This window comes from Leptonotus elevatus, chromosome 21 (assembly GCF_054856555.1).
Source record: "Leptonotus elevatus isolate MCC_2025b chromosome 21, RoL_Lele_1.0, whole genome shotgun sequence".
Lineage (NCBI taxonomy): Eukaryota > Metazoa > Chordata > Actinopteri > Syngnathiformes > Syngnathidae > Leptonotus > Leptonotus elevatus.
In genome coordinates, this window is record NC_141259.1 from 13854948 (window position 1) to 13866736 (window position 11789).

The 11789-nt window shown below is 46.2% G+C and overlaps 1 protein-coding gene across 4 annotated transcripts; it reads left to right on the forward strand.

The window, feature by feature from the left end:
• Window positions 1-767: 767 nt before the first annotated feature.
• nub1 (negative regulator of ubiquitin-like proteins 1) lies at window positions 768-11503 on the forward strand. 4 transcript variants are annotated; one of them, XM_086065663.1, is made up of 14 exons: window positions 768-898; window positions 6112-6279; window positions 6602-6666; window positions 6779-6843; window positions 6992-7186; window positions 7252-7340; window positions 8155-8261; window positions 8333-8519; window positions 8606-8713; window positions 8940-9092; window positions 9914-10060; window positions 10143-10208; window positions 10274-10439; window positions 10587-11503. In XM_086065663.1, the coding sequence occupies exons 1-14, from the start codon at window positions 857-859 to the stop codon at window positions 10751-10753; spliced, it is 1725 nt and encodes a 574-aa protein (XP_085921789.1). In that variant the 5' UTR covers window positions 768-856; the 3' UTR covers window positions 10754-11503. The 4 variants fall into 4 exon arrangements, with proteins under 4 accessions (XP_085921789.1, XP_085921787.1, XP_085921788.1 ...); XM_086065661.1 differs by lacking the exon at window positions 768-898 and adding an exon at window positions 5147-5749 and having other exon boundaries at window positions 10590-11503; XM_086065662.1 differs by lacking the exon at window positions 768-898 and adding an exon at window positions 5148-5749 and having other exon boundaries at window positions 10620-11503.
• Window positions 11504-11789: the final 286 nt, after the last annotated feature.

Here is an 11789-nt window from a genome sequence, read left to right on the forward strand (position 1 = left end):
CATCATCGGCGTACGTCATCAACGTGTGACTCGTCGCTCGTCTGCACGCTTTCCTTAACGCGCCACCGAGTGGAATAGCGAGTCATCGGGTGACGGGTGTTCAGGTTCGAACTTTCGACGTGTTGTGACGGGCAGAGTAATTAAATTGCCTTCCACTAGATGGCAATATGGAAAAGCATTTTTCTGTTTGGATGCAATGCATCTTGGGGATTTTTATTTAGTTATATATTTCCGTGACTTTTAGGAACTCCATGTCGAGGCTTGTAAGGGATTCCCAACACGCAAACTGAGCGAGGTCCTCCAGTGACGCTTGTCACGCCACGATGTCACAGCACGTCCTTGGTTGCCGTGGCGACGGTGCGAGGCCTCAAACATTCATGACAACACTGTGTGTGTGTGTGTGCGTGTGTGTTGGGGGAAAGCCCGTGACCTCAGTGAACGCACGCGCCAGAGCGCCATATGTCCGATGTCCAAACAGGAACAGGAAATGATGGGAGACAGCCAGAGGGGAGGAGGCGGGACTTGGCCAAACGCGTCGACGTGGTGTCTCCTAACACGACTACCGTGTGTGTGTGTGTGTGTGTGTGTTTGTGTGTGTGTGTGCTCGCGCGCGCTGACTCAGCATTTGCTGCAGTTATTCAAAACACAAACATTCTCCCCACTTTGTCTCATTACTCAACTTTCTGACGTCGTCTTCCCGTCGACACCACTTTCCAATTCTTAAGTGTGTGTGCGCGCGTGTTCGTGAGAAAAGTTGTCAATTCATTCCTCAAGACGTCTCTTGACTTATATTTTAAAAGACTTTTCTTGTTTTTGCCAGCGTTTTTGCCATGGCCCTCCTGCCCTCGCGCTGAGGATGATGAAGGTGACGAGGATGAGAGGAGCGTGTTGGAGGAAGGTGAGCAGACGTGTGGGCGACGCTCAAAGTGTCGACGTGTGACATCATCATCAATGACACTCGCGCGCACACACACACGAAGGTCTCGTCTGCGCCGTCACTTTTCCCTTCTGAGTCAAACCGGTGCACATCATCGTCATCGTCATCATCGTCATCATTGTCTTCCTCACTTTGAGCAACAAGCGGACGACCCTGACAAAGTTTTTTTTGTCCCCACTTTCTGTTCTCCAGAAAAAGCGTCTCACTCTGTCTCAACTACGAAACTACGTTTGATTGACAGCATCTTTTGGCTTTTTCTTTTTTCTTTTTTTTTTTAATCAAGATTTTTAGGTTTAAAAAAAGGTCAATTATAGTTATAACATAACATTAACCCAACGGCTATAACGTTCCACCAATAATGTTAATCTGACCGCTAACTAATTTACTAGCTCGTAGCATGGAGTCATTGCAGCCACTTGTTGATATACTGTAATTGTGTAATGTGTGAAGTTATTATTCATCAAAAAGATGAGAGAAAGTTTTAGATCTGAAACGTACAACATTATCTGCTGACAAAAATAAATACAAATACTGAGGTAGTAAAATGAATGTCCTGACTAAAGCTAGACTAAAACGAGGCGAATCAAATGACGTTTTCTTGGACTTAAATGAAGACTAAAATGCTAGATTTATAGACGACTAAAAGTGAACAAAATAAAAACGGTAATGAGATTCCATAAAAACTAACGAGCGTGCTTGAAACTGCACTAAAACAGCTTTGGTTGTTGGCGACTTTTCAAGGCCACCAATGATGGGACGCCATCTTCTCACTGCGCGACTTCAGTCTATCGTGCAGACGCAGCCAGGATGTCGTCACAAAGGCAACATAACATCCACCGTTAACACGTGACGTCATTGCTTGAAGAGATCACAATGCGGAGGTAAAGTCATGTGAGGACATGTAAACTACACGCACACGCACACACACACGGACGGACATTCCTCCGCAGTGTGGGGAATGTCAATGAGGACGAGCGAGCGAGCGAGCGGTCTCCGGCGGAGGAAGGGAGCCGAGGCGATGACAGGCCGATTGGGTTTCGATCGGATGTGGCTTGAATGTATACGCGCTGTACTTTGCCCCGCGCCTGATGAATTATTCATATACATTGATGTGTTTTGGTGTTGTTTAAGGTGAATGCACTCGAAAGCGAGGCAGAGCATCGATTTGATTGGCCGCCCGGCAGCTCGCGTCAAAGCCCAAGAGTCGAGTCAGGACAGCGGCAGGCGCGCGCCGCTACACAGCGCTCACCTTAAACGCACTTGCTGCCAAAACCAACTCTTTTCATGACACGGTCTTGAACACAACGCAAAGCGTTTGGAAGAACACATTAACTTGTAATTACACGTTTCAAACACTTTTTCATTTCCCTTCATATGAAGATGCATTTAAAGCCACATTTCGTATTCATGTAACACACGCTTTTGTTTTTTCTGACCTTTGACCTGTCCTGCACGTCGACGCTTCCTGCCATGCGACATGTGGCACGCGTGTCCCATGATGCACTGCAGCAGCAAGAAGCAGCAGGTCACTCGGGGAAACTCATTATCATCATTAGCATCATTAGCACGCCGCCTGACGCTTCGCACGGCTTCAAACGCTCTCGCAAGGCGGCGGCGGCGGCGCTGCTCGGTCCCAGCGGACCTGAACACAGCGGCGTGTGTGCGTGCGTGTCCTACATACGCTCACCGATGAACTTCACCTGAACTCTGACGCTGCCTTGTATGGCCCGTGCGCGTAACCATGGCAACGATAACCTCACCATTCATTCATTCATTCGTCCATCCATCAATCCATTTATCAGTCTGGTTATTCATCCGTCCATTCATTCATTCACTCATCCAATCATTTGTTTATTCATCCATCCATGCATTCATCCATTCCATTTATTCATCCACTCATTTGATTATTCATTCATTCATCCATCTGTCCATTTATCTGTCCATTAATTTTTCCATTCATTCATCCATTATCCATGCATTCATTCATCATCTGTTTATTAATCTAATCATTTTATCATGCATTAATTTCATCCATCGGTTCGTTTATCCGTCCATTCATTCATCCCTCCGTCCGTTTATGGAGCTTCATTCATCCGTGCGTTCATTCATTCATCCATTCATTCATCTGTTTGTTAATTCAATAATTTGTTCATGTATCCATCCATTTATTCATCCACTCATTCATCCGTCCATCCATGTATCGAGTTTCATTCATCCATCATCCATGTGTTTATTTGTCTATCCATTCATCCTCTGTTTACTAATCTAATCGTTTGTTTATGCATTCACGCCTCCATTTGTCAATTTATTATATCCATGTTTTTATTCATTCATCCATCGTTGCGTCCATTCTTCCACTCATTCATAAAATGCGTTCATCAATCTGTCCATTGGTCCATCCATGTTTTCTCCTGCCATTCATTCATCCAGTCATTCATTCCGTTCATTTATCACACGTAGAAAGTCGAGTCAAGACGGGGCCCAAAAACCGGCGCAACCTTGCAAGGTTGAAAGCTGATTGATGGCGCGAGCAACAATCGGCCGCCCAGGGGCATCCGATTGTTGATTGATGATGGGCCTTCCGCACAGAGACAGCGCCAGCGTTGTGGAAAAATCCAGTCGCCGTCCAAGCCAGCCGGGGCGAAGATGATGAGGATGACGAGTACCGTCAAGACGACGTCTGGCGTGACGAAGCTGACAATCCGTCAACGGGACGGTCGAGAAGCAAATTGCGAGCTCAGCAAGAAAAACGCGTCTCGCGTTTCATTTGAAGGACGCGTCCAAACCCCCCGAGCGGAGATCACGGCACCGAGCTTCCAGCGGACGCTCAGAAACTTCCGCGCTCGCTGATGGATGCTCGGCAGCTCGACGTTTCCTGACACGTGCAAAACATCCCGGCGGATTCAACCTGGCGCGAGCGTTTGCAACGGAAACTTCAGCGGCTCCTCAAAACGCTGGCGAGGGAACGTCGCTGCAAAACACGCAAAAGGACCACAAACAAACACAAGAGGACACATAAAAGGCAAAACAAGTGTTCGATGGACCACGTTAATGAAGATCGTGAATGGACCCAGCAGAAGGTAGTCGATAGACCAAGTAGAACAAAAGAAGATGCCAGAATGAAATGAATGAAGAACAAAAAAATGGACCAAACAAAAGAGCTCAAATGGTTTTAAAATTGCACAAAGTAGATGCAAAAGAAGAAAAGATGACAAATGGATCCAGTAGAAGATATTAGATGAAGCAAGTAGAAAATTGACAAATGAACAAAGTGGAAGGAGCCAGATGGACATAGTAGAGGATCTAAGACAAACTAAGTCGAAAATTTAAGATGGATCAAGATGAGATGTAAAAGAACCAAGAAGAAGACGCAAAACGGACACGTTCAAATGCGTCCACAAGGCACATCAGATAAGTGGACTGGAGGAACTGTTGAGCTGCCTGCCTCACCTTTTACAAGTGGCATTGGACTTTTTACGACATTCTTGACTTGCACACAAATGTTATTGTGCCTCGCCAAAACTTTTTTCTTTGCTTTTATTATACTGTCAATTTTCGTCATTCGACTTCTTCCACCGATTCACTGCAACTTGCAAACACAATCTTCAGCTCGTTCAGCGCATCTGGAAACAATTTTTCACATTCCCTAAATTCCCACATTTAAGCAATAAAATTCCCAAATTATGATCTATTTTATCATATTGACCTCATCCGTCCACATTTCAAGCCCAAACTTCAAAATGTTAAGCTAATTCAAGACATCTTGTGTACTATTAATCTCTTTCCTTATGCATGTTCCCATTAAAGTTGGCAAGTAGTAAATATATTTGATTTGTGCATTTCATGATTGATTCAAGTTAGTGTCTAATTTCACATGTCAACAATTCCTCATAATTTCACTTGAGATGCATTCACCCGCGTTTTATACACATATAGAAATGTGGCTGTTTCGTTGAGTTGCCAATTTGAGCTTTCTACAGACTGCAACTGCCCAGTCGTTTGTCGTGTCAGTGCTGCCACCTGCCGACGGAGCGGATGACCAACAAGTCCGTCGGTCAACAACGGGAAGTGACGTTTCATTGGTCGGTGTTCGATAGTACGTGCACATCTTCTGATGTGTAATTTGTTAACTTATGTTATAGAATAATGAGGCGCCGTGTTAAGTCAGCAAGAAATAGAAGCGCAAAATTGAACACAGAAGGCCATAAAAAGCATTTGTGATGACTCGCTAACTTTGGTGCGTTTGCTTTTTTCGTCAACTTCCGCTTCCGTAATGCATCAGAAAAGATCGTCTATTTTACAGGGGCTTCGCTCCTCCCAGCGATGTCCGAGCCAGCTTTGTGTCGCTGCGAAACTGCGAAGGGCCATCCGAGTGAGAGCATCTTCGTAGTTGAGAGCATCTTCGGATGCGCCGTCGACGTAAAGAAACAGAAAGCGAAGAAAGAAGGTGGTGAGAAAAACAACAGCGAAAACTCCAGCAACCTGGACCTAAAGACGTTGGAAGCGCACACGTCGACGCATTTGACGGCCATGTTCACGCGCCTGGCCTTCTTGCCTTAACATGACGTGACGTTATCTTGCTGAGCTAATGACAGGAAGGAAACTTTTTGGACGCTAAGCTAGCCGACTAACCGGAACTACTCGAGTTCGAGGCCGTGTTGTCAACTTGTGTCGTCACTCAGTTCGTCGTTGAGGATGACGGAGCAGAACGTGGAAGCGAAATTGAAGAAGCTCCTCAAGCAGGACAAGATCCAACTGTGGAAGGCGCCCTACAGCGACGACGCGCAGCAGCCCGGACACGAGCAACTGCAGGTCTACATTTTACTTGCGCTGATCATCACCGCAATTATGATTATATTTTTATAAATTATGACGGACGCTCGTATTTGTGCGTGTTGACGCTCTGCTCGAGATTTTGACTGTCGTTGCGTCGAGTGTCCACCAGAAGGCGCGCCAAGTCGCCATGGTAACCAACATCAACTACAATATGCTGTCAGTGAATTTGAATCTCCAGCGTCTCGGTTGAATAATATTAAAGCTAATTTATTTTGCACCTGTTTTCATACAACCTACACTGGCCGCCACTTGATGTCAGGACACATATGGGCAAAAAAAAGGGACTGGACTGGACTTGATCGTGAATATATTTTCGATTTTTTTGGTTTGTGTTTCAGGAGCTAGCGGAGCGCTACGGCGCCGTGCTGCGCATACCGGGGTCAGAGGTCGCCGGTGCTCTGGAGGTGATCCGCGTGCGGGCGCTGAGGAGAGGTCAGCGGAATCAGACCTTTCGGGATACCAACATGGCCACCGTGGAGCTGCTGCTGCCGCGAGACTGCAGCAAGGTATGTACTTCAGTATGAGTTGAAATAGCAGTAGTTTGGTTTATAACTACTGTAAAATTTGTATGCCTCCCACTGGCTAGCAGCGACACTGATTTTTAATTTAGGAAATTGGTGGTTTTGGGGAAAGGTCACAAACAAGTTGAGGTGTTTTTTAATAGGTGTTCATGCGCTAAAAGCATGTCGTAAATCTACTTTTGAAAAAATGTACTGTATTGCGGATTTTCACAATTTGAAGGTAAGTCTGGAACCTTATCCCCAACAGTTTGCTGTAATAAACATTGTCATCATTATGGTCATTGTGATGTGTCTGTGCTGCTTCCAGGACAGCAAGTCAAAGATGTTCATGGAGACCAGGCTGGACGTGACTGCTCAGGAGTTGATGGACAGGTAAGCCATGGCAATGATGGAGTGCGATTTTTATCCATTAAGGAATTGACGTGCTGGTACGTAAGTCTATTGTCTATGTTTGCTAACCGGCTAACTTTTGGCTACGCGGCAGGATCGCAGAAGAAGTCGGCCTAAAATCCTTCAAGGTGATCCTGAATGGGAAAACTCTGAATAGCGGTGAGTTGAGATGACGTTTGATGTTTGTCCCAGCCAACATGAAAATAATACATCGGCTTCATCTTCTGTCGAAGCTTCTCAAGTCTAGCATCTGCATTTTTATGGTGGAAAATATCCAACCTTGGTTGATTTCGCAAACCCTATTCAGGTCTGCGCCTGGACCAGCAGGGCGTTTGCAACCACAGCAAGATGATGGTCCTCAAGGCCAGCGCCGTCCCCTCCGCTGGTGCCGGCCAGTCCACTTCTCAGGACGGCAGAGACGCCAACCCCGCCTCGCAGTCCGCCTCGCACGACCACAGCGTCCAGCGCACGCACAGAGGCTTCCAGATCCTCTCCGAGAGAGGTAAAGCCCGCGCGCCGGCACGCGCTAACCCTCCAGGAACATTGAGAAACTCTCGTGGTTGACAGACGGCAGTGACGACCTTCAGAACACGCCCTTCCTGGAGGTCGCCGACCAGAAGGGAAACCCGCTGAAGATCCCCCACAAGGAGAAGAAGGTAGGTGGGACATTCGTGGAAGTTGTACAAAAGTATTCAATCATTTCTGTGGATTCTTACTCGGGTGGTGCTCGATTAGGAAGAAAATATTAGTCACGATTAATTTGGTAATAATTTAAATCATGTTTTTTGGTACACAACAAGAAAATGTTTTAACATGTAAAAAAATATTAAGAAAAATAAATTTCTTTGAAACACTATAATTATGCAAGTTCCTTATTAACCAAACAAGATTGATTAAATTAATCATTTTAAAATAAAAAAGGTGCCAATATAAATAAATAAAACTTTAATTAGTATTAATAATCTTTTATTTTTGTTTACGATTATGTTGATGTTGTAATTGTAGTGTAATAATTGAATTTCGATTAATTGCCCAGCCCTAATTCTTACATCGGTGTTGTTGCTGTTGGATGGGAACCCAGGATATCCAAATATGGTCAATGTCATGTTTGTTTGTTTTTTAGTTATCCCAGCACTAATAAGTTATATAAAATTTCATAGTGCCATGAATAAACGTGTTAAAGGAATCAAAACCCAGTTTTCCTGATTTAAAAAAAAAAAAATTTAAAGCTACTTTTACAAATACATTGGGTACATTTCTAAAATGTTGACACAAAACTACAGGGGGCTGAGGATGGAACCTTGTGGAACACACACGTTATCTTTTACCTGGCATTTTATGTTAATTTAATAAAAATTTGTATTAGTGACTTTTGTTTTGGATTAAAAAAATTTTTTTAAATTGTATTTATTATTATTAGTATTTTGACTTCCTGTCAGCTCAAAGATCAAAACTCCAAATGACTTGCAGGCACTGATCCTCGCCATGGGCCTCCATGAGAAGGGGCGAGCCCTCATGAAGAGGAAACTCCACGACGAAGCACTCTGTCACCTCCTGCAGGCTGACCTCCACTTCAGGTGAGGATGATGATGACGATGATGACGATGATGACGATGATGACGATGATGACGCCCGCGTGCGTGTGCAGCGAGTGCGGCTCGGAGCTGCTGGGCGCCGTCGACAACCACGGCGTGCTGCAGCTGGACATCGTCTGGTGCTACCAAGCCTTGGAGGCCTTGTCGTGTCTGGACGACGGGCGGGAGCGCCTGCGGCTGGCCGAGAACTGCTTCCTCAGATGCTACGGCGAGCAGCAGCAGAGGTTGCTCATGATCAAGGTGCCGTTGTGTCGTCAGAAATTGGAGATACGAGCCCTTTTTCTGGTGGCAGCCAACACGATCTGTGTACGTGTGTGTGTGTGTAGGGCAACACGGGGCGCGAGGAGGCGCTGTTCCTGCGCCTGCACCTCCTGCAGAGCCTGCTGGCCTTCGTGGACGGCAACGACCTTCAATCTCAGCAGCAACTCAACCAGGTAGGATACGCCAGTCGGCAAAGTTTGAGCGAAGGTCGCTGGACTCTTGTTGGGCATTGGCGACATTTTGTCTCTATTTGAAAACGTTTCTTTACGTCTAATTCACGAGATGAATTTATTTGCCTGTCAGTCGTGACCACTTTTCCACCGAACCTCCCCCAACAAGACTCCAGTTTGCTCGACTTGCGCGTTTTGCGGCCGCTGACCGCCTTGCGTTTTGCGTCAGGTGGAGCTGCTGTACGCGCGCTTGTGTCCCGACGCGGACAAAATGACTCAGCTGATGCTGCTGGGCTTCAGCGAGCGAGAAGCCCGACTGGGCCTGCGAGCGTGTCACGGCGACGTGCACGAGGCCGCCATGCTCGTCAGCAATCAGAGACAGGTAACGCCGCAGGCCAGGGGGCGCCACTTGCAATTACTCAATGCAAATCTGCAATTTGTAGGACCTGGGACTTAAAAAAATAAAAAAAAATTAACTCCCAGGCATTTTCACTGAAGCAACCCCCTTCGCTCCCGGCTGATTTACTGGATTTTGACTGATCTTGATGTAACCTACCAAAAGAAAGATTAGAGTCTCTTCTTTCATCAGGAAAAAAAGTTTATTTCTATCTGCGTTTGTTTTGCAGCAGTTAGCAATAGAATGTAGCTAAGTTTCATCATTATTCACAAATCTGTTTAGAATTTTGAGTGAGCTTTTTTTCCAAAATGGCCCTTGTTGATCTCTTTTGCTCTGCTGCCACCTGCTGGCCGTTTGTGTCATAACTACCATTTATCCAACCGTTCTTTGCAGTTGAGAGGCTGCATCAAACCCTTCTGTACGCTCTAGCACAAAAACGTATAAATACGTCTTTGGGACGCTGGAATCGAACACATTTATACATTTTTGGGAGCAAATGAGTTAACAACCAAGTGCAGTTGGTGCAATATGACAACATGTACAACGGCCCTCTGGGGGAAATGGTACAAAAAAAGAGTTTGACCCCACCCCAACTCCCTCCCAAGTGAAATCAAAGAATTTGGTAAATCTACTTGCTAGCAAGATTAGCAATGTGAGCACAAAGTGGCTAATGAGCCAATAAATGGCTTCCGACTTGCAAACATGTTCACTTGAAAGTTGACGCAAAAAAAATCGAGACTTTTTCTGACTGGTGCATTTGACTTCCTCTGTACGTCTCCGTCACGTGTGGTCGCCACGGCGATCAGGAGCGGGAGGAGCTGAAGCAGCGGGAGCGTCGCAAGCGGCAGCAGACGAAGGCCAACCTGGCCGTCCTGACCGAGGCGGGCTACGCCGCCAGGGACGCCGCCGCCGCGCTCAAGCGGGCCGACGGAAACGTGGACCGAGCCTTCCAAGTTAGCCCGCTCGCTTCGCGTGGCGCCGTCGCGGGACGGGATCGCGGGGTGCTCACCTTCTCCTCTCGTCGCTCGCTTTCAGATCCTGCTGGACGCCAGCCAGACGTTCGGCGCGACCGATAGCGATAGCGAGCAGAAACTGCAGCAGGTTGGTCACATGTCCTCGGGAATGAGCATCAATCAATCCGCTGAATGTTGCAATCGTGTGCGCAGTTGTTGTATTTGGGCTTCGAGCGGTCGCCGGCCGAGGCGGCGCTGGCGTTGACGGACGGCGACGTCCAATCGGCGACCGAGCTGCTGATGGACAATTGGGGAGCCATCCCCTCGTTAGCCACGCCCCCCTCTGAGGAGGAGCCCAGCACGTCGTCCGGCTCGACAGGTAGGTGGCACCAGTATACGCTTTTGGCGAGGTGTCCGCCATCTTGGATGTGGCACAATGCAAGTCGGAAAGTGACAAACTTAATGCTTCTCATTCGTTTGTTGATTTGGGAAATACTCACGGAGGACTTTTTGATTTCTGGCGCAGCAGTAAAATGTGATCAAAGGCGTGTCCCGGCAGACAGCGAGCTGGTGAACGAGGTTCTGGAGGACATCCCGCGTCACGAGGACGACTACTTGGACCTGACGCTGGAGGAGGAGCTGCAGCTCATCAACACCATCAAGACGCACCTGTCGCGATCCCTCGCGGACTGACGTGGCGGTTGAGCGGTTAACGCGACCGCATCGCACTTCTCAGGTTCCGGGTTCCAATCGTCCCCAAAAACACGTTGGCTTCGCCGAACGTGGGAGTGGCTTTTTGGCTGCGTAACGAGGGCGGAGCGATTTATCGTTATTGGATCACGAGGGGTTTTTTTTTGTCTTACCCAATTTGTCAAACCAATCAGCTCGTTGCTGGTTTCACCAAAATAAAACGACTGCATATCGACACGGTTGCCGATCGTCCTTGTTTTGCTGGCAGCTGACAAGTGCATGAAGGGAAGCCACTGGCGGCCATCTTGCGTTGCCACATGCTACGTGTGCCTAACTTGATTACATAAAAATGAAATAAAAACTAGCTACCATGAAAAATCCTAAACTATTGTACCCCTGCGAGAGAGAGAATAAATCCGTTACGTCAGCCATGACGTGGTGCATGTTGTGCTAAAGTAAATGATAGAATTTGATTATTTATATCAGCTGTATTGTTTGTTTGCACTATTTCTAACCATAAAATGAGAATTGAAAGTTAAATGATGATCTTTGGGTTTTATGTTTAAAAAAAAATTTGCTTCGCTTTGTCATTTATGAAATTTAATTTATTCACATTGACTGGCATAGGCGAGTATACTTGCTAATTACGTTTTTTTTTTTTTTTTTTTTTTTTCTGATTGTGTGCTCCACTGTAAATTTCAAACTTGGAAACAAATTAATTGAAAATTAAAAAATGTGACCTTTTAACAGAAAATATGAACTTTTTGAATTTTTTCTCTATTGAAACATTTTGAAAACTCCCTCAAGGATGTCTTTTTCTGCCATGTTTGAAAATATGACATAAGAATGGAAATGATCTGCCAGAAAAATCACAATCCGATCTTTTCCTGAAATCGTTCAGCCCTACTGGCAACTATTTTTATTATTTTTTTGTCTGAATGTGGCTCAGTCGAGGGCGTCCTTCGCCTTTCGCCACAAACGGACCCGATGAGGACGAGAAGCACTCTAGCAAATTGTCGGATGGCGTTTATTGACAAAT

Bases quoted from the DNA above. Each gene is read 5' to 3' on its own strand.
- nub1 (XM_086065660.1), top strand. From the start codon at position 5,633: ATGACGGAGCAGAACGTGGAAGCGAAATTGAAGAAGCTCCTCAAGCAG. The intron at 8,262-8,332 runs GTGAGGATGATG...GTGCGTGTGCAG, and splicing joins CAGGCTGACCTCCACTTCAG to CGAGTGCGGCTCGGAGCTGC. The intron at 9,093-9,913 runs GTAACGCCGCAG...CACGGCGATCAG, and splicing joins TCGTCAGCAATCAGAGACAG to GAGCGGGAGGAGCTGAAGCA.